Source organism: Athene cunicularia (genome assembly GCF_003259725.1).
Source record: "Athene cunicularia isolate RWA chromosome Z unlocalized genomic scaffold, athCun1 chrZ_part2, whole genome shotgun sequence".
Lineage (NCBI taxonomy): Eukaryota > Metazoa > Chordata > Aves > Strigiformes > Strigidae > Athene > Athene cunicularia.
In genome coordinates, this window is record NW_020799143.1 from 23,114,394 (window position 1) to 23,136,275 (window position 21,882).

General features: G+C 36.9%; 1 protein-coding gene across 5 annotated transcripts in view; it reads left to right on the plus strand.

Moving 5' to 3' along the window:
- The window catches only part of TTC39B (tetratricopeptide repeat domain 39B), a 70,340-nt gene extending 49,236 nt beyond the window's left edge, over positions 1 to 21,104 (plus strand). For 3 of the 5 annotated variants that reach the window (XM_026866242.1, XM_026866239.1, XM_026866243.1), the window contains 14 exons: positions 2,480 to 2,547; positions 4,490 to 4,554; positions 4,739 to 4,844; positions 6,242 to 6,307; positions 7,952 to 8,060; positions 8,943 to 9,010; positions 9,098 to 9,157; positions 9,470 to 9,631; positions 10,697 to 10,788; positions 11,124 to 11,244; positions 13,310 to 13,421; positions 16,303 to 16,420; positions 19,631 to 19,747; positions 20,783 to 21,104. In XM_026866242.1, the coding sequence (XP_026722043.1) occupies positions 2,480 to 2,547; positions 4,490 to 4,554; positions 4,739 to 4,844; positions 6,242 to 6,307; positions 7,952 to 8,060; positions 8,943 to 9,010; positions 9,098 to 9,157; positions 9,470 to 9,631; positions 10,697 to 10,788; positions 11,124 to 11,244; positions 13,310 to 13,421; positions 16,303 to 16,420; positions 19,631 to 19,747; positions 20,783 to 20,879 (1,361 nt within the window). In that variant the 3' untranslated portion in view covers positions 20,880 to 21,104. Of the gene's footprint in view, positions 1 to 2,479; positions 2,548 to 4,489; positions 4,555 to 4,738; positions 4,845 to 6,241; positions 6,308 to 7,951; positions 8,061 to 8,942; positions 9,011 to 9,097; positions 9,158 to 9,469; positions 9,632 to 10,696; positions 10,789 to 11,123; positions 11,245 to 13,309; positions 13,422 to 16,302; positions 16,421 to 19,630; positions 19,752 to 20,007; positions 20,750 to 20,782 lie in introns of those variants that run through there. The other 2 variants (XM_026866241.1, XM_026866240.1) reach the window with 2 other exon arrangements.
- Positions 21,105 to 21,882: the final 778 nt, after the last annotated feature.

Below are 21,882 nucleotides of genomic sequence, written 5' to 3' on the forward strand. Positions count from 1 at the left end.
TCGTAGAAGGAGGAGGTTTGTCAAGCAGGACCTGCCTTTCACAAACCCATGCTGACTGGGCCTGAGCATCTGGTTGTCCCGCATGTGTTGTGTGATGGTACTCAGGATGAGCTGCTCCATCAGCTTCCCGGGCACTGAAGTCAAGCTGACAGGCCTGGAATTTCCCGGATCATCCTTCGACCCTTCTTATAGATGGGTGTCACACTGGCCAATTCCCAATCTGTCGGGACCTCCCTGGTCAGCCAGGACTGCTGGTAAATGATGGAAAGCAGCTTGGCGAGCACCCCAGCCAGCTCCTTCAGCACCCTCGGGTGTATCCCGTCTGGGCCCATAGACTGGTGTGTGTCTGTGTGATGCAGCAGGTCACTGACTGTCTCCTCCTGGATTGTAGGGGGGTCATTCTCCCAGTCTATGTCTTCTGGCTGAGGAGGCTGGATTCCCTCAGTACAACTAGTCTTGTTATCAAAGACTGAGGCAAAGAAGGCATTAAGCACCTCAGCCTTTTCCTCATCACTTGTTACCATGTTTCCTCCTGTGTCTAGCAGGGGATGGAGGCTCTCCTTGGTCTTTCTTTTGCTGTTGACATACTTATAGAAACATTTCTTGTTATCTTCAACTGCTGAAGCCAGATTAATTTCCAGCTGGGCTTTAGACCTTCTAATTTCCACCCTGCATAGCCTCACAGCGTCTTTGTAATCAATGCCACCTTTACTGCTTCCCCAGTTACCACAGGTTTTTGCTGACTTTGTGCTTCTTGGGGAATCATTCAGCCCTTGGTGTCTTCTGGAGCAGGATGCTCACTTCTCATCGGTCTTTATCTCCTCTTTAATGGTGAATTCATTAGCAAGGCCTGGATCATATCAGGTTTACACAGTAGAGCCACAAGGGATCAGGGTTAGTTACACAATGGAGCCAGCGATTAATGGTCCTTGTGCTTGATGAGAAACGTTTGTAGGGGCTACAACAACACATTATAGGGCTGAAGAGGTATTTCCTTTTTTTCATTAAGACAGGTCCCAAAAGTTTAGGTATCATTGATGTTTTGGAATACATCATTATCAGTAGTTGAATTTAAATCTGAATAGATTAACAAGTTTTGCGCTTGTCTGTTTTGTCTTAAGGTGTTTTGGGGAACGGTATCAGTACATTGTTCATGGTTCTGAAAATGCTGGTCTCCTATTTCTGATTTGGAAAGAATCAAGTATGCATTTTCTTCTAACCTGACACCAAAGAATACTCCTTAATACTGGACACATCAAACTCACATGTGCAATGTACATACAGCAGCCTTGTGCGTGTGGCTGGTCTTGCAGCATGGGTGCAGATTATTTCATGTCATGTGTGTTAAATCACACATAGTTTAGTCCTGCATGAGACCAGAAAGTCTGCCTAGAGCTTTTGCTTTGTTGAGCATGACTTGGTGGAAACCTCTTCATAATGTCTTACTGGTCTTAGAAAAAGCCTGAGCCACAGTGAGTGTTACTGTCACCAAAATGGGATAAAAGAACTTATCGACACCAATTTGATGTAGATAAGCAGACACTTCTTTATTAACGGTGAGCAGGGGAGTCATCTCATTGACAATGCACACCTAACTCATGTGGCATGCTGTTTATATTGGATACATAAATACATATTAATCAAGTTCTCACTCATAAATATGCTTATTCCTGTAACTCATTTTCATATTCCCACCTCTTTTTGATCATGTGCACCTGAGCCCTGAAATGAGTCAGAGGGCTGATTTTGCAACCACCACTCAAAAGAAAAACACCCCCAGTGTCCTTGACTCAAGGACTTTGGCTCACATTGCAATGTTAACGTGCTTTGAGGTCCTTTCACAACACAGATTTTAAAACACGTAGTCTCCAGGACTATAAATCATCGTTACCAAACCATCTAACAATGGTGCCTCATCTAGCAGAGTAACTGGTGTATGGTTACTTTAAACTAAACACATCTCTAGGACTACTTAAAACATTATGCCACTGTCTTCTGTAAAAAAACGATATTTCTATGGTTTTCCATTTAATTGATTAGTCCTAATTATTCCTTATCAAAATCTCCAGAAATCATCAACTCAGATTAATAACGAATCAGTGACAATCAGTAACATTACCATGCATCTCTTGGAGTTTTTTCTAAGACATAGAAGAAGGGTTGAAATACTTAGTTGTTTTGATAGTTGAATTTAGGATTGATGGAAAGTACAGGAGATCATCCACCAGAATGACAAGTAGATTTTGCCCTAGGCTGAGGTCAGCTCTGACAAGATCAAAGTTTTTGTCTGAGGAGAAGTGAAATAGAAGAATTCTTCTGAGATTTGTGTGTTACAGCTATTATTCAGCAGTTATCAAAACAGCAACAGCAGAATATTGCGCTTTTTTTCCTTAGTAACATTTTATTTGCTCCACTGACCTTAAGAAGATAGTATTGATAATACTTTGCTGACAGTAAATAAATTTTATTTCTTATATAGAGGAAATGCATGCTGAAATCTGCTATGCTGAATGCTTATTACAGAAAGCAGCTCTCACCTTCGTACAGGTAAAGTCAATTGTTTATTTTGTATCTTTGTGTAGCAGTTTAATGGGAGGATGTTAGTACTTGTAAAACATTGTTCCCACAATAGATATGGTATTTAAAAACCCAACTTTTTCCTAGTGAATTAATGTTATTTTGTAGCAGTGATTGAAAGTACCGTAAATGCCATGATACCCAGCAAAGTCCTCTCTGTGCTTTTATGAATAACCAAAGATGTTACTGATACCCAGAAACCAAAAGCATAAGGTATATTGCAGTCTTATACAGATGGTGTGTTTAAATTACTTGTATCACATCTGACAATGTCCATTGCTTATTTTAAAAGATGCTCAAATATGAGGAAAAGTTGTGTTTGAAAGTACAAGTCGAAAAGGATAGAATGTTTCCCAACTAACATAACTTTAACTGATGCGTAGTTGTCTCCAGTTCAGTATCACTCTCCATGCACTTTTAACATGGTGTCTGGAAGAATATAGTAACGGATGACGATAGAATGAACATGCCTTACCTTTGCTGAAGCAGTAAGTCGGTTCACAGAAAGATCTGATATTTAATACTGTCTGATGCTTCTTATTTAGATTATGGTTCAAGGACTTCATGCTACAGTGCTTTCAAATTCTGTTTGATATTTCATTCCTAGAAACAGGAGGTTTTAGACATACTTTTTTTTCACATATGTGTTTTACAAATGTTTAATGACTGTATTTTAGATAATCCCTTCAGATATAAATTATGATGAAGAAGCAAGGCACAAAGATATTAAGATCGGATGACCTTACTTTAGCCAGAATTGTCAGGAAGTATTAATGGAATGCCAGTCTTTCCTTATAACTGAATTTCTCTCTTACTAGTCAACTGAAAGCAATCATCTTTTCTTTTGGGGGTGGAGTATTTTTTTAAGCATGAAGAGAGTTTTTAAACAGCTGTTGAAGGAGATGAGTTCAGGACTGTATAAAATGACTAAATCCTTGGGGATATACTCTCTCTAAAGCAGCACCTCGCTATTCATCATGTCAGAGATCCATTGCTGTTGACTTTAATACCCTGCTTTTCTGACTGCTGTTATGTCCCATATTTTTCATCCTTGACTGACCTTGATTCATCTGAAGGACTGATGATAATAAAAATGTAACCTTTCAGAAACAGGTAGTAAGAATGCTTGTACTAAAACACTTCCCTTTGGGTGTTAAGTCTTGAGACAAAACAGGTTGAGGTCTTCTGACCCTTTTATGGAAGCCAGAATTTCATTTGATTCTGAGGGGTTTTTTTTGTGATTTTTCGTTTTCCACATCATATATGCTGTTCCAGAGTATTTAAATGTTCATTTCTGATATGTCTGCACACATTCCCCTTCTGTGTGAATTTTAGGAGGAAAATTTCTGTCCTGTTGAACTGTTAACTGTATTGCTTTTCAGGAATTTATTCTTGATGGCTAAGACATGGTGGCTTTACTTTGATTTTTCTGGAGGTTAAGAAGCACATTTGTTGGGTAGTATGTGTGGTTAGTGTTGATCATCAGTGGGAATTAATCTGTTCAGGGGATTCCTTGGTTTGTCTTCTGCCAGGTTCTGGGCTTGCTTGTGTGTGACAGAATAGATGTTTCAACACTTTTTACAAAGTTCCTACAGCACCATCTGGTGGAGAGCTTTCTTGTTTCATTTCTAGGCATTAGCAATTCTTTTGGAAGTAATTACGATTTTTTTTTTTTATCTTCCTCCTAAGTTTTAAAATTTGTAACATGCACCAGGGAAATGTTTCCCTGAAAACTTAAAGCAAGTGTTAACTTCAGTCTTAGAGATAAATCTAATAACTGAAAAACATTTCTAATATTTCCAATGACTGTTAAATTATAAATGAATTTAAATGTACCTGGAAGATTTTTATGTATGTGTTATACGTAATAGCAGAATACACATTTTTGTACAATGAAATTTTTTTCTTTCAGGATGAAAATATGATCAACTTTATAAAAGGTGGCCTCAAAATTAGGACGAGTTACCAAATATACAAGTAAGTTATTAGAAAACAGATTAAATGTTTGTATAAGCAGGTGCAGTTGCATTAATGATTCCAAAATAAAAAGAAATATTTTATAGAAATCATTAGGATTACACTTCATATAATTTCTAAATCATGTTTCCCCTTCCCTCCTTTTTTTTCCTTTTTTTTTTTTTTTTTTTTTATGCATCAAAAGAGAATGTCATCAGGTGCTACAGATGACTCAGGGGAACAAAAGCAAAAATGAAACTTACTACCAGTTTGAAGGAGGAGTAAAACTTGGAATTGGAGCATTCAACTTGGTATGACTTTTCCAGACTACAGAAAGGCCACTGTGATAAGCCTGTGGGATTCTTTCGTTGCAGATACAGTACTGTGATCCTCATTTTAAAATTACAAATTTTTAAAATGGAGATACAGACTTTGAAGTATGCAACATGAAACAGCAGTGGCTTTTTGCATGCATGTCTTCTAAGATCTTTTTACTAATTTATTCTGTGTGTTTAATTCTCTTGGACTAATTTATGTATGTGTTTCTTAAGAGGAAAAGCAGCTAACATCTACCTCTACGTACCAGGAATTTTTAAGATGCTTATGCTGTTGGTTACAGGATATCTGGAGTGACTGCTTTTATTCTAACACCCTCACGTATACCATTGTTTAGCTTCAGTGGTATACTGTAGATTGACATAGATAATTACAAATTCAGAAGAATGGGCAGCAGTTTACTGAGTTTGTGCAAAAGAAAACTGGGTACATCCACTAGCATTTTACTTTACAATTTGCTACAGTTGCCTTTTTACATTTGTCATGGCAACAGTGAGAGTTGATTGCTGCTGCTCTGTTAATTTCTGTATCATTCCAGACTGGAGCTGACCAGTTTTGAATATGGTCAGAAGAACTCACATCTATCTGCACCTGTCAGTCTTTAAAACCCAAACAGCTGGTCTGTGTTCATAAGTGCTCTGACCTTTCCTATTCTTCATCGTCTCTTCAGTAGGAAGCTTAACAGAAAAAGCCTCTGCAGGGCAGAATGTATTAGGATGAATGGAGCTTTCAAAAACTGACTTGCAAATAGACCTTCTTGTAATGCTCATTGAAAAAGGGGCTGTGATCTTTATAAGTTTACTGTTCTGTAGGATGTGGAGAATGCAGTTACAAGGAGAACAAAAAGTGTATGTAGTAGAGGGCTAAAGGATGATACAAATGGCTAGTATTTCTAAAACAGGTATGCTTGCTGGTCTACTAATTCAGTGCTCCACAGTAGGAACAAGTAGAACTTTTGTGATACCATTGTGTCATTTTATTGGCAGTAAAGGAAAATGAAAATTGTAGATTGTAACTACTACCAAAATAGATAATACTTTCATTCCAAATGACTCACAATTTTCAAACAATTCTGATCAGCTAAAGAGAGAAAAATCTGTTATCTGAAGAAGCACGCTGGATTCTGTCTTACTGTTTCCATACCGGATGATCATCAAAAGTCTTGAGTTTCCATGAATCTGCAGATTGATTGTATATTGTCGATTATGCATGTCTATTTTCGAGTTCTTTTTTGTGTTTTTCTTTTTCACCAATGTGTAATGTCATTTAACATAGTATCTGGCATTTTTGGCTCAAGTTTATAGTGGTTTTCCTTTTTTAAATCAGTATATAAATTTCTGTTGATCTTACTTTTGTTTGAAATGTATTTCAGATGCTGTCACTTTTACCAGGAAGGATCCTCCGACTTTTAGAATTTATTGGATTTTCTGGCAATAGGGTATTGGATCTGTTATTTGTTTTTATAAAGTAGTCTTTTCTCAGATAAAAACTGGATGGATTTAATGTCATATATTTCCCACTAAAACTAAAATGATCTGTATTTTTTATCAGTATTTTAGTATTGTTGAAAAGATGAGAAGTGGGCTAGGTGATGCAGGCATAGAAGCACATATAGTGATATCCTGATCTTGAATAACCACAGGAGATGACCAGTCTGCTTCAGAGGTTGTTTTCAAATTGCAATTTCCTTTACTTTTGCTGATCCTTAAGGAGAGGATATCAGCTTTCTTTTCTAGCCTATACAGTCAGAAATTAATGTTCCTCATACCAGTAACTGAGGGGAAAGTAGCAGATCTACATCTACCCCCACAATCCCAACCTACTTCTTTGGGAGAAGGAATTTCTGAATATTGTGTGTCACTGTGGAATCTCAGTACGTCTTTTTCTCATGGTTGAGGAAAGTATTTGTATTCATGGCTTGTTTTTGTAAACCTAGCTGTGTTTTATTAAAACTCTTTTTAGCACCCATATAATAAATAAATAAATAAATAAAAACCACCAACCAACCAACCAAAGCAACCCACAGAATTATACGTAACTAAACTTCAAGTTGTTAATGAGTCACCATATGGTCTTATTGCTGTTAGTTTGTCCACAGATACGGTTCTGCTTATGTAAAATTTGACTTCAGTAGAGATCTGTTAATTCTGTATCTTCCTGTGAAAGACCTGGTTCATGCTGAAGCTCTTCCATAATACACATTTTTGCCCTGACTGAAAAGGCAATGAAAGCTGAAGGGAAGAGAACAAACAATTTTGTGCTATTAGCACATTGTTTTGTATGGTACTTGAATCTTTTGTAACTCATCAAGTTGCTATGCAATAAAACTCCTTTTAAAGTAATATTTGATTTGTGGCAAAACTGTTAAAATCTGGTATGTTTCTGAAAAGCCACTTCTCTTGAGTGTGGAAGTTCTGAGCTCATCTCAACAATCCACCAAACAGTCAAGCTGTCATGTAATGGACATAAACTGGAAAGAAGAATAAACTAGGAAGAAGTTTCATGTGTTAAGAACTGAATAAGTCTCCATGAATCTGGATTCTTTTCCTTAGTGCATACAAAAATTCCATTGTAGCTTCTGAAAATGGTATCCAGAAGTTAGTGTGTCAGCAGAGCTAATATTTGATCAGAACCTCAAAACAGTAGCCAACTTGATGGAAGAGAATAACCTGGAATTTCTGTAGAGGAAGACTCTTGCCAACAAGTAGTACTGGAAAAGTTGAGAGAGGTTCTCACTGGACATAGATTAAAAGGTGTTATTCTGAAAGGCTCATAGCCAGAGTATAGTGGGGAAGGTATGTAGACCCGTGTGTCTGCATGATTTATGTGGCATTCCCATTTCACCAGAGCACTGAAATGTGTGAGTAATTTTATTCAGTGTTAGCTTAACCTTTTCTTTGCTGAGTGCTATCAGCTGTGGTAGAACTGTTTTGGTAGAAGGTTGTGTTGGATCTGAGATAACAAAGTGCTGAATTAAGAAATACATCTAAAAAAGAAAACTGGATTTGGGGGAGCCAGGAATTATTAATAGTAACTCTGTATACTGATAGTTAATTCTGCATGTGTTTGTGATGTTTCTTAGGAGTTGGGCCTCTGTCAACTACGGGAAGGCGCATCTGGCAGCAGTTTGAGGGCCATTCTGTGTACTTTCACCCTGTTGGTTTATCATACTTACGTCTCCTTAATCCTTGGTGAGACCCACTGTGTAGCTGTTCAGTCATGCTACACATTATAATAGAAACTGTAATGTTTTTGAACCACATTTCTGAGCTGTGGCCAGTTAGCTTTGTAACAGGAGATTGCTGTATCCTTAATTATGTTCTGAAATTAGTATCTCTGACAAAGCTATGTCAGCAGAAACAGGGAGGGTAGATAACATTGTACCAACATCTTGTTCCATTTACAGGGCTGTGTCAACATGCAACAGCAAAATATCACAAAACACTTCAGACAAGTCCTTATCCATAAATTAACATCAGATATTGTGAAAACTATCTCCAGAAAAAAAGTCTGTATTCCCAAGTAATTTACTTGGAAGATCAAAAATGTAGAGAATTACTTTGTTTTGCCACATGAAGCTAAAATTCACCATTACTTCTACATGCATCTTTGACATATATTTTCATGTTCTTTAGTTTGAAAGTATTTTACTCCTTGTCCCTCAGGCTCATCAGGAAATTAAGGAGAACTTCATTTCTTTCAGTATCACCTGTACTTCGTTAGTGAGCTCAAAATTAGGAAAGGAGCAAGCTGAGGAATGGTTTCCCAACTTGCTAAAGCAAATAAAGGGATTCAGAAATGTAACTAGGATCTATAATGGAACAGTTTAAAAAATATTCATATATACTATTCTGTTTCTACTTACAGACGTTTACTATCTTAAAAGCACTTCGTACCTTCAGGACAAGAATTCATTTTTATAGAAACACAATATGGTGAAATAATTTTGCTTTTGCATAAAAGCAGTCATTCATTAATCTATTCAAGCCATAATACGATTTGGAAACTGAAATCTTGATCTGTGAAACTCATTTTTCTTAAGTACATTGATGTTGCTTTGTTATGTTTTCTAGGTACAGGGGAAGCCAACCTTCAGGAAGCAGACAGTCTCCTTGAGCCCTACCTCCAGAAATTTCCAAATGTGTGTATTCTCAATAAACTTTATAACAGCAACGTATTTCCCTAAGCTTAAAATAGTAAGTGGGTATTTTTCTCATTTCCTTTCAAGGGTTCCATTATTCTATTCTATGCTGCCAGAATAGATATACTGAAAGGAAATTTTGAAAAGGTAAATCCATTTTTTCTTTTTAATGTTTTTATCTGTTCAGCGTTCAACTTGGGGAAAAAGTATCTAATTCATTTAAGTAAGTAACTTATTTTAGTTGAACTGACAATTATGCTCTTGTACCTGTCCATGTTCAGAATCAGTATTGATTCCAGCATACTCTCTGTGAGACTGAAAGTGAAGTTTATCTTATTTTACTAGTCAGGTGTTCTCCATTTTGGGGCTAGGAAAGAAGTTGCTCTGTAATTAGACATGGCTCTCATGCGGAGCTGTAATTAAGCCAATTTTTGTCATTCTTACTTAACTACATTGTAGGCACAGATGAGGTTCCAAGACTGCATAGCAGCCCAGCAGGAGTGGAAACAGATTCATCATCTCTGTTACTGGGAACTGATGTGGTGCTACACCTTCCAGCAGAACTGGCTTCAAGCATATCGGTATGCAGACCTGCTCAGCAAAGAGAGCAGGTGGTCTAAGGTAAATGGGCAGGTGGACATTGTTATGATATACCAGTAGCCTCTCCACAATGAAATTTGCATTCCAATTTGCACAATAAGTGTAATTTTTTGCTTTCTTCTGAAACCTGTAAGCAAAGGCACAATGGCACCAAAATGGTAAGTTTAACTGCGTGTCTAAGGAGGAATTTTTATTTCACATTCTGAAGCACCAGAGCCATAACTAACACTTCAGCTCCTCTAGAAACAGTCAGTACTTACCACAGTTGTGAGGAAAAAAAAAGATGGAGAAGAAACCTGTTAACTTGCATCTCAAGTCAGGTTCTAACACTTGCTAATAAAACTTGGCTGAAGAACCTGTGTTTGTTAATTACAAACAGATGAGAGCACATCTACTGTCAGATGCTTTGTGACATGAAGTGAAAAAGCTGCTGGAGGCATGGTCTCATGAGAAAAGTTGGGGTATCTACGTTTTCATTGTAAAAATGTTTCTCAAAGTATGAACCAAGCACAATGTGCAAATAATTTTTGATACATCATTTTTGTCTGTTCCTTTCTTGATTACTCTATTATGCTTAGTGGAAAAAGACATTTATCCAATTCTGACAAAAGAGGAAGAGAATAATATATTCAACATGAAGTGCAAATGTCTTGATTAGAATTTTCTTTTTTCTGTGCAAAGTCCAGTTATTGAACTTGTCCTGAATCAGTACTCAGATATTTTCTTGTGTTTTTTCAGGCCTGTCTCTACACATCACAGATCATATAATAACAGTAATAGACTTTAGAATAGTTGTGTCATTTAACCTCATCTCTTTAACTGTGCTCTGCATAATAAATTGTCCTGTTCTTTGCAGGAGACATCTTTAGTATTCTAACTTACTTAGAATATCAATAAATATTTTGAAAAGAAAATCATAGCATAAATTATGTGACAAGGGAAATACTAAACTTCTGTAGTTCCGCCTATCTGAGAATCAGTGGAAACACTTTGCAGCAAGTGGGGTGAGAGATTTGAGTCATCAGTGTACTGGCTGAACACAGCAAATTAGATGTGGTAATATGTTACTCTTTGTTTCTGAAATAGGCAATATATGTATTCCAGAAGGCAGCAATTCTATGTATGCTTCCAGAAGATGATTTGAAAAGGACTGGTGAGGACATTGTATCTTTATTCAGGTAAACATTTGTGAAGTGACTAGATGTGCAGTCTTTTTCATCCAATGTAAAAGGTTTTTACTTGAGTATCTTTGTCTTTTGTGACATACTTCCTACTATAACCATTAACTTTGACTTACAAACAAGAAAAACTTAACAGTTTTTCTCTTTGCTTTTAGCATCAGAGTATATAAAATGCTTCTTTTATCAGCAAATACACGTCCTACAAGTGTGGTGTAAGTGCTGTGAAACAATTCAAGATGTTATACTTAGAGGCAAACAGCAAATCTTACTAAATAAAGTAAGATGAAATAAAAATTACATCAACTTCTGTTTTACACTTCTCCTCCTTGCAGACAAGTGGATGGTCTAAAACAGAGAATTGCAGGAAAATCTATCCCAACTGAGAAATTTGCTGTAAGGAAAGCTCGACGCTATGCAAGTTCTCAACCAGTGAAGCTGATACTACCCGCCTTGGTATTTATGTTTGTTTTCTTTTCATCCTTTTCAAATAGGAAAGAAGTAAGTTTAATTCATTATACAGGGAAATAATATTGTTATCAGGTAGTATGTGTCTGCATTTTTACTTTTTTTTTAAAGAATTATTGCATTCATATAATGGGATTTTTATGAAATGTACTAGAGGCTGGATCATACTACCAACTACTAGCAGTCCAAAACTGGAGCCAGATTTTTTCATGAGAAAGTTCAAATACACAGAGAATGATTGTTGATGCCACATGAGGCTGAAAGTCACGTTTCAGCTAGAAACCTGCATGGGTTTTTAGCATATGTGTTCGTGTTCTTTATTTGTCAGGATTTCAGTCCTTGCCCTCCATACCCATTAGGAAGTTAAGGAGTACTTACACTTTCTATTCTGGTGAAAAAGTGGTGGTTCATTTTGGTTTCTGTTGTTGGGGTTTTTTTATTATATAGTCTGAGTAGAATGTGCAGAAGCTAATAATACTTTACTAATGCTATTCTAATTTACCATGCTTTTAACTGCAGAGGCATGGGTAGTGTACAGTCTGTTTATGTGTGCACAGCAATGATAGTTCACATGTGTATGCTAAAATTTATGTACATGGATAATAGAATTTGAGAAGAAATTTCTTACAGTAAAACTCACTGATAGAGAAAGAGGAGTCCAAAGAAAATTAATCTGTTAGTTTTAAAATTCACTGTATACTCAATTACATATACAGACCTAAGTATATATCATTGGCTTGTACAGCACAGTGCTGTTCAACTGTGAGTGTGTATCTTTGGTCTTGCTGTCAAATCCAGTATCTTTTAATTTAAGATTTTTTGCACCATGGGTTAAGCAAAAAGAAAGATAGTGTATGGTGTTACAGCAGTAAGCATAAATTAGACAGGACTACAGAATTGAAATGAATCTAGCATATATGATAGTAGTGTCAATAACACCATTACAGATTTGAGGGAACTAGGTTTTTTTTCTTCCCTCTGAAAACCCACATAGTTACAGCACAAATACAAGCGGAAATATTTCAAGAATGCATTGTATCAGCTTCAGAATGACATCAGGCTTCATATTTCAGAGGTGTAATTACAATTCATGTACAGCAGAACAAATGATACTCATGTTTGCGATGACTGAGCAAAGTTTCATATTGGTTAGCATTAACTGTATGTGTATTCTCTCATTCTCTTTGTGTTACAGTGTGATAATATTTAATGCATTAAAACAAGTTGCTTACTATTGTGCTGAAGCATCTGAGAAGCTTTGTGTCAAGATGTGCTTTGATTTTTTAATTTTTTTTTTTTTTTAAATCTTGTAGAATTATATTGGAAGTGTGTGGATGCATCAACATTTTTATCCAGGAAGTTTTATCTACTTGTTGCTCCATATGGAAATTAACAGTCTATACCTTATAGCATCTATATATAAACACATGCATGAGTGTGTGTTTGGGTGCAGTCATCTATATGTATACTGTATATACATGCACACACCCACAAACACACTCAAAAATTTATCTATAATCCTGTAGAAAGTAACTACTTTCAGCTGCTTCTTTAGTTCATATGGCAGAGGCCATAAGTTGAACCTAAAATGCCTGGTTTTGCTGATGTGTTATGTGGGTGGTGGTAAATTATCACATGCTAACATCTGTTCAGTTTTGATTTTTGAAGATCTATGAAAATACATGAGAGAATCCATAAAACAAGGTGTCAAAACCGTCATAACTTAGAAACCTAGGTTAACTTTGCCACACATTTGATGTAATTTTGCCTTTCCTACGCACAGATACTGTTATGCAACTTACTAATGCAAATGTAATTGTCTGTAAACTTCATGTAACTGACAGAATGCCTTTTAATCATACAGATACTTTTATTCATGGACTTCTCAACAGTGAGAGTTCTGGCTTTGAAACCTTCCATATTGTTTAAAAGAACTTTTTGTAGGTAGTATTTTTATGCACTCAAAATGTTCCATAACAGCCTTCCAACAGGTACTCTTTAGTTAAATATTTACCCAGTTCCATGAGTTTGTCTTGCTTGTTTTTTTTGTCAGGAAATGATGTATGTCTGGAATGGCTTTGCAATTGTGGGCAAAAGAGCAGACCTCACTGAAAATTTACTGGTAACAATTGAAAAAGAAGAAACTACTCTACAAAATGAAACTAGTAAGTGACCAGTAAGATGGAGTTAATAAACTGTTAAGAAACACTGATATTTTTCTTTGTTTCTGTCTAGTAATGTTCTATGAGGTAAATGTTGACTCAGGCAATGTGCTATTAAATCTGAAGTTTTGAAGCTGCATGAAAGTTAGCAGTGGTTCTTCAATATGTTTTCTGTTTTGATTGCTGTGGCAGAAGAATACAGAAAACTCAAGGATATGAGGTTATTGGTTACAGTACTTACATTATTACAGCAGGTTTACTGCAAAAGTACCTGGCTCTGTCGGGTTCTGTAAGGTGCATGCTGTCTTCTATCATGTGAACTTCTTGGTAGACTTCTCTTTTAAGTTCTAGAATGAGTAAATTGGCACATGAAACTATTCTTTAGTGGTAGTTCACTAAAAATAATTTCTATTTAACCCAGTTTTTAATCACACTTAGAAAAAAATAGCAAAAGTTAGTTTGCCACATGATTAAAACATTAATGATGAAATGTGAAAGTACACCTAATTATGATATACATGTAAACTGAGGTGCCTCAGAAGTGGTAAAATCTGGATGGTATAATAAACCAAATGAGAGTCATTTTCAAGTCCAAGACTGTATTTGGTCCCTTAATATTTTTATGCTGTTCTTTACCTTTCTGCAAAATCAGTAGTGTGGCTTTAAAATCTCAAACGCTTACCCTTTTTTATCATTTGTGTTAAAACCAAGATGTTGCAATATGCAAGACATCTGAAAATAATGTTCCCATGATCTCTGCACAGAGGGTTCTGGCAGAAGCTATTGGAGTCTGGTGCTGTATCATACAGAGGCTTGTACTGTCAGTGCTAATCAGTTGTAACAGTAAAGTAAATTTCATATCACATTCTGAAGCAGAGATGCACAGGGTACCAAAATAAAAGGAACAAAAATAAGTATGTTCTTCTTACAGAAATACACAGTTACCAAATAGGATATAATCTGGAAGCATACTTGGTTTTCATGCTTTCTGTATCTTTTTTGGTAAAAATTTCAGTGAAATGTAGTTTTGTTCTGGAATTTGCATCTGTAAACCTGGTATGCTTTTAAAGATGTGGATTCAGACAAGATTAAGGCTCTGATTACCAGAACTGAGACACAAAGAAAGTGATTACATCTATTACCATAGTGTGGTGAGGTTACAATATTATTTTAAGACAGCTGTCCATATTGAGGTAGCTTTAAAGGAATGCTAAGGTGCTGTAAAAAAGTGTGTTAATTATACAAGAAGGTCATTTAGGGATTGAGACTTCTCAGAGCTGTTGAGATTTCATTCACTTTAAGTGAACAGGCACAGCAAGGAATCTGTCAAGGATTGAAAGTGGTCTTGTGTTGTATAGAGATGGTAGAATGAACAGATGAAAGACATTAGAAATTTTTTAATTTTTTCCCCTCAAAATTTCTAGAAATCTTATTTTTCCGTAGTCATATCATCTCCAAGATAGAAGAAAGGAATTTGTAACTTCAAGAAAAATTAATTTCTTGGGGTGTTTTATAATCCTGATAATGATATTTCCTCTGCTATAGAGGACTGCAAGAAGATGGTTCTCCCACATGTATTGCAAGGTTGTCTGTATTAAATTGGTTTACGTTTACTGTCATTTACTGTCAGTGTTTTGGCATAATAGCTTTTCTGCCTTTGGGAAATACCAGGGAGGTACTCCTTGAAGTTGTTAAAGACTGGCAAGCTTTTACTGACATCAGTGCTTGACCTCAGTAATTTTAATGAATGAGTCCTTTAGGAGACAGTCACATTAATCCAATACCTTAGCCTAGCAACCCAGGCAAGAGGGAATGCAGAATGCTCAGCCACTGTGCTTCTACCTGTCACTAAAAGCGCAGTCTGACAGTTACTATCTGTTGAGACTTTCTGGGTTTAAACACAGACAGGATTAAGCCTGAATGTACTGGCAAAGCACTTTGCTGAATCCTAAGATACTTTTAGTCTTGCATGTTTCAGAACTGTTTACGTAGGATTTTTTTTGGCAGACTATTAAGAAAAAAATTAACGTGACCTTAGAGAGCTGGTAATTAGTTGTAAACAACATGATATGAAGGGAGAGTGTTTTGCTTCCTGAGTTGCTAATGTATGTGCTGCCATCTGTCTATCCATATGTGTTTTCTTTCCTTTCTTTTCCTTCCCTGCACCCAGCAAATGCTATAAACCAAGGCAACAAAAAAGGCCCGTGCTTGTTAAGGTTGTATTTCTGAATCATTTTACAAATGCTCTTTCATGTGGTATTTTTAGGCCAGCTGAACATAAAACTTCCTGAATTTTCCAAATGTTACACACTATTAGTGAAGCTTCTTAATCATTAGAGATTATGGAAATACTAATAAACATGGTTTCTTGAATTTGTACTGCCAAATAATGCATCTGAAAAGTTCTGCAGGACATAGTCCTAGCGTGTTCTTGTGCTTCCCATGTTACTGGTGCTACTGAAGGTCTGCCAGTGCTCTGCAGCTGGGGAAGAAGCTATTAAGATAATGTAATGCCAAGGAGGTTTCAGTCTCACTGTAGGTCTTGCTTCCTGTTTTAAATATTACAAGTACAGAAATCTTTAACTGATGCCAGTTTATGCTTTTGTACTGAATTACAGATATAGAAGACTGGGAATATCTGGATGTTTTGGTTTCTTCTTGTTTCTTCTTAGCCTGCATCTTTAAAGAGAAAGATGCAGATGTTTATGTACCTATCTTCTTTAGTAGACAGTATTTAAAATTGTGTCTGAAGGTTATGTGTGTGTTGAGGTATAAAATCTGAGAAGCAAGGTCTTGAGTCTGAATACATTCTCCCTACTGAAAATCTGATTTTCCTTTTCATTATGTCTTCAAATTATTTGATGTATCTCACTTTTCCTTTTAGATCACAATGAGTACTATATGGATGATGTGTGCATGTTGCAGTTACTGAAGGGCCTCTGCCTGAAACACTTGGGAAGACTCATGCAAGCTGAACTGTGTTTCAGTAAAGTAACTCAAAGGTAAAAATAGCATAAACAGACTTCTAACCTTTATATTTTGTAGCTTTGCATGAAATTTCTGATACTCCTATAGAAGCTGTCATGTTAGAATTTTGAATAATTAAACTTCAGCATCCTGTTAAGGAGCTGTAATTAAAATACCTCTGAAAGTAGTTGGAGAACCACAGAGCTTTGCTTGTATTTTTCTGTAGCAGTTTAACATTATATAGTTTTATATAAATGTGATGGTTTAGGCCAAATAAATCAAAGTGATGGTAACGCATTTATCTAAATACACTTGAAATTGTTATTTTTGTATTTGCAGAACTATTAATATAAGTAGAGTTAATTCTTCTCTATGTAGATGAGAAATTGTTGCTGTTACTTCTTTCAGCTGAAAACTTAAGTGTCCTGTGTTACAGATTTATCAGATACTTTACGTGTCAGATCCATATCTACTGTAATAACTTTTCTTCATATAACATTGAGTTATGTACTGGTTGTGGTTATAAACTTTTTAAAATTTTTAGACTGAAAAATTTTTTACATAGGCAATTTTTCTAATAAATAATTTAGAAAAATTATTTAAGGATAATTTGTTACACATAATTCTATTTCTTGTTATAATTTTTTTGTTATCTTGCTTTCTCTTGCCATTTCTAAGATCCCAAGTGAGTTTAGTCAGCACTTTGCAAGTTACTGGGCAGTGGGTTTCAGCTGGTTACAAGTTTAATTAATGCTGTTTCTGAAAATATTGCTCCAAAGGTATTTTAGAGCTGAGACATCTCAAAAATCTTCAGACAAGTTTTCAGGTAGTTTTGCATGGGAAGGAGGAGAAGGCTTCTGGTAGATTAAACATCTACCTTCTGGTCAGCTCTAGTCTTCACATTTCTTGCACTGCTACAGCACCTTAAGACTGTTTATCATGTAAGGAGTTCCCTATTTTAAGTCACACTTTCTGTGCATCAAGGCCTGTCTTGGTGGATGGAGGTGCCTCTTTAGAAGTGTTGCTTTCAAAATGTTGAGTGCTTTTCCATTGCTTGTTGCAGATTTTTGCATTCTGCAATATTGGCTGATGTTATTCTATCCAGATAAGAATCAGAATTGATTGTAAGAGAAACAGGGAAGTCCAAGATATGTGATTCCTTCTTCACCTTGTTCTGTAGTGGCAGATCCATGGAACCTGAGAGAATGTCTGGAACACGCAGAATTACCATAGATGGGGGAGGGTCAGGTTAGGTAAAGTATGAACTTAGACAAACATATGACCATATGTATACATACATAAGTACATAGGGCATTGGTATATATCCATGAGTGCTGAGGGAGCTGGCCAATGTCATTGTGACACTCCATTATCTTTGAAAGATCATGGCAGTTGGGGAAGTTCCTGAGGATCAGAAGAAAGCAAATGTCACCCCTGTCTTCAAGAAGGGCAAGGAGGAGGGATCTGGGAAACTGCAGGCCATCAGTCCCTGGGAGGGTGGAGTAAATAATTCTGGAAACCATTTCCAAAAGTGTGGGGATGATCAGGAGTAGTCAGCATGAATTTATGAAGGGGGAATCGTGCTTGACAATCGTTATAGTCTTCTACAATGAGATGGCTGGCTCAGCAGGTAAGGGGACAACAGTGAATGTTCTTTATCTTGAGTTTAGAAAGGTTTTTGACACTGTCTCTCACAATATCATCACAGACAAACTGATGAAGTCTCAACTGGGTAAGTGGGTAGTGTGATGGATTGAAAATTGGCTGAGCTGCTGGGTTCAGAAGGTTGTGATCAGCAGCATGAAGTCAGCTGGAGGCCAGTCACCAGTACTATAATGCAGAGTTCAGTGCTGGGCCCAGTAGCTTTTAACATCTTCATTAAGGACCTGGATGATGGGACAGAATGCAACCTCAGCAAATGTGCAGATGATACAAAGTGGGAGGAGTGGTTGATAAGCCAGGTGGTTGTGCTGCCTTTCAGAGCAACCTGGACAGGGTAGAGAAATGGGCTGACAGCAACCTCATGAAGTTCAACAAAGGCAAGTGCTTATCCCTACCCCTGGGGATGAGTAACCCCATGCACCAGCATAGGCTGGGGACTGACTGACTGGGGAACAGTTTCTCAGAAAATCCCCTGGGGACCCTGGGCATAACAGTTAACCCCAAGCTGACCATGAGCCAGCAATGTGCCTTTGCAACAAAGGTGGCCAACAGTGTCCTGAGTTAGGAATAGTGTCATCAGCAAGTTGAGGACTGTGATCCTTCCTCCTCTCTGAGCACTGGTCAGGCCACATCTGGAGTACTGTGTCTAGTCCTGGGCTCACTGGTATGAGAGAGACATGGGCATATCAGAACAAGTCTAACAAAGGGCCACAAAGATGACTAAAGGGTTGAAGCATCTGTCATACAGGAAGAAATGGAGAGAGCAGGGACTGTTCAGCCTGGAGAAGACCTGAAAGGGCTACCTGAAGGGAGTGTGTTTTAAAAAAAAAATAGAGACAGAAACAAGCTCTTCTCAGTAGTGCCCAGTGACAGGATGAGAGATAACGGGCACAAACTGAAGTACAGGAAATACTGTTTAAACATAAGGAGTTGTCAAGTTGGTCAAACACTGGCACAGGTTACACAGACTGTGGAGTCTCTGTCTTTGGAGATATTTGAAACCTAGGTGGACACGGTCCTTGACAGGTTGCTGCCACTGACCTTGCTTTGAGCAGGGAGTTGGACTAGATGATCACCAGTGGTACCTTCCAGCCACAGTGATTCTGAGAATTTCTTGTATTGAGGAAAAGTTGAATTTTCTTACCTCTCTGCTGATTTGTTCAGGCAAACTAGGGTAAGGGGGTTTCAATTCTGTGTGTGGGAAAGAAGTATTTGTATTATACAGCCTAACCTAATGAACACTGTTTTTATCTCAAGTTATTATTTTGGATGGTTGGGGTTTTTTCAACTCTGAAGTCACACAATAGGGTCCCAGTCCTGGAATTATGTTCATGGTAGCTTGGGTAACATGCCACAATACAAATAGGAAGTATGAAAGGGTAAATTTTTGCTCCTAGAAGGTCACATTGGCAGTATTTTACATCCACTTTTTACAGGTATAATTCGTGTGCATAGCTAACCAATAAGAAAGGTTCTAGAGTGTTTTCTCTGGCCATGTGCAAGCAGTGATTGCATTTAAAAGATAATTGGTCACCTGAGGAAAGGTTGTAACTAACCACTTACGTATTTTTCTGGTTTTCTAGTGAGAAACAGATAAAATACGATAGTTACTTGGTGCCATTCACCCTGTATGAGTTGGGTCTTCTGTACAAGCAACAGGATGAGAGAGAAAAAGCAATAAGATACATAGAAGCTGCAAAGTAAGTGGATTTTTTTTCTTTTTTATCAGCCTGTAGATTAAGAATGACTGAGTAACTTTACCAGTGAAGGCGTGTGGTTTTTATTCCTGCCAGCCCCTTTGCAAAATAAAAGTAATTATAAATCTGTGTTCTTGGCTTGGAAGAATTGTCCAATAAATTTAAATTTTACAATTTCAAGAAACTCTGTCATTCAGATACAATGGAGTGGACAATATCAAACAAGATACAGTATGAAGGGAAAATGTCTCCTTCTCCTTTAGGCTTCAGAGATGCTGAGACTCCACTGCATGCATGAGATGGAGCTGGAGAGTCCAGAAAAAGGATCTGTACTACCTCTGTCCCAGAGAACAGCTGTGGGGCTTACATCTGCAGCACTAAAGTTGTTAGTGGGAGTAGGTTAAAAGCCAGTACACTTTTGACCATGTCCCTTTTCCTTTCACATCCTGCCACAGAAGAGCAGTAGAGAGCTAAATTAGCTTTAGAGAAGCACGTTCACTTCATCTGTAGATTGTGGTATGGGCTAGAATTTGCCCCATGTATACCAATCATGCAATAGTTTTGTAAATGTGAGTTAGAAACACTCTCCTAAAACCCTTTTTAGAAACAAAGTAGTGTTTTTTGCTTTTGTTTGTTTGTATTACATGATGTGATTTCCATGTGTTTTATTACTCTGGCTGAGATGTGTTTTGAAGCTGAACATACACTTTCAGTTAAGAGCCTTTCTTTTCTGTAATCTTCTAGCTTGTCTTTTCACAGCAAATTTCAGTAATTGGGAGGGCTGTTGAAAGGATCTAAATAAGTGAGAGATGCTAAGACATGGATTCAGTTTATCAGGACATTTAATCGTTAGTACTGGTATAAGTCCCTGCTCAGTTTGTGGATGTAGGTTTAAATGTCTTATAGCTCATCTGTGTATCAGACTTTGTTTCCTGTTGAAGGAATGAAGGCTGTTAACTTTGGTACTTCAGTGCATGTATGAAGTAGAAACAATCCAGGTCAAAAACGTTTTTCTTAAAATAACTTTATTGTTTGCAGAAACAACTACAAAGAATACTCTATGGAGTCCAGATTGCACTTCAGAATTCATGCAGCACTTGACAGCTTGAAGGTGTCGCCTGCTTCAACACCTTGATGACATGGGATGCTTTCCATACATACAATAGCCTACACAGTCCTTTTTCCATCTTTTCTTAATTATGGAAGAGAAACAACCCAATGATTGTTTTTTGTCATCTCTGATTTGAAGTATGTTGTTAATTTATCAGGGAGTATAGTGATAGGATGAGGAGTAATGGTTTTAAACTGGAAGAGAGTAGATTTAGATTATATATCTTATATCTGTGTTGTGGCTGCTCCCTCCCTGGGGCCAGGCTGGATGGGGCTCTGAGCAACCTGGTCTAGTGGAAGGTGTCCCTGCCCATGGCAGGGGGTTGGAGCGAGATGATCTTGAAGATCCCTTCCAACCCAAACCATTCTATGATTACTTTAGATTGTTCTTTTTCTGTATAGCACATATACTATATCTACTTGATACTTTGAAGATGACCTTATATTTTGTTTGTACAAATAATTTAATATTTGACTTGAATGGGGGATATTTTTAAAAAAGTTGATGGTGCAATAAAGTCTAATGCAAACATTTTATTTTTTTTATATGAAAAACAGATGCAGTGGAACTGGTGATAATTTCTGCGTTTTTTGAGGGTTTGATTTTCTGCAGTACACTTGAGACCTTTTTGCCTCTGGGACAAAAATGCAATATCTGCAGATAACCTTACCCACATTTGGCATACCATATACTGAAATTTGTGTTCCAGAGGAAAAAAATAATCATCTTTGACTTAATCTTCATTTTGGGAACAAAATGAACCTGTCTGAAGTGCAGTATTTTTACACTGTCAGATAAAGTTAAGCAGGGCTACAGATATAATGTCTTTGCAGGTCTACTTCACTCAAAATAAGTGATTACAGGGGATATTTTTCAGGTCTAGAAAAGCAGGGCTAGTAAGGATATTAAGAGATTGTGTATTCTTCATTCTTGCCCTAAAGCAGAATCAGCAGTCTTACGTTGTTCCTGACATACTTGTTTAACCTGTTGTTTTGGTTTTTTTTTTAAAAAAAAAAAAAAAAAAGCA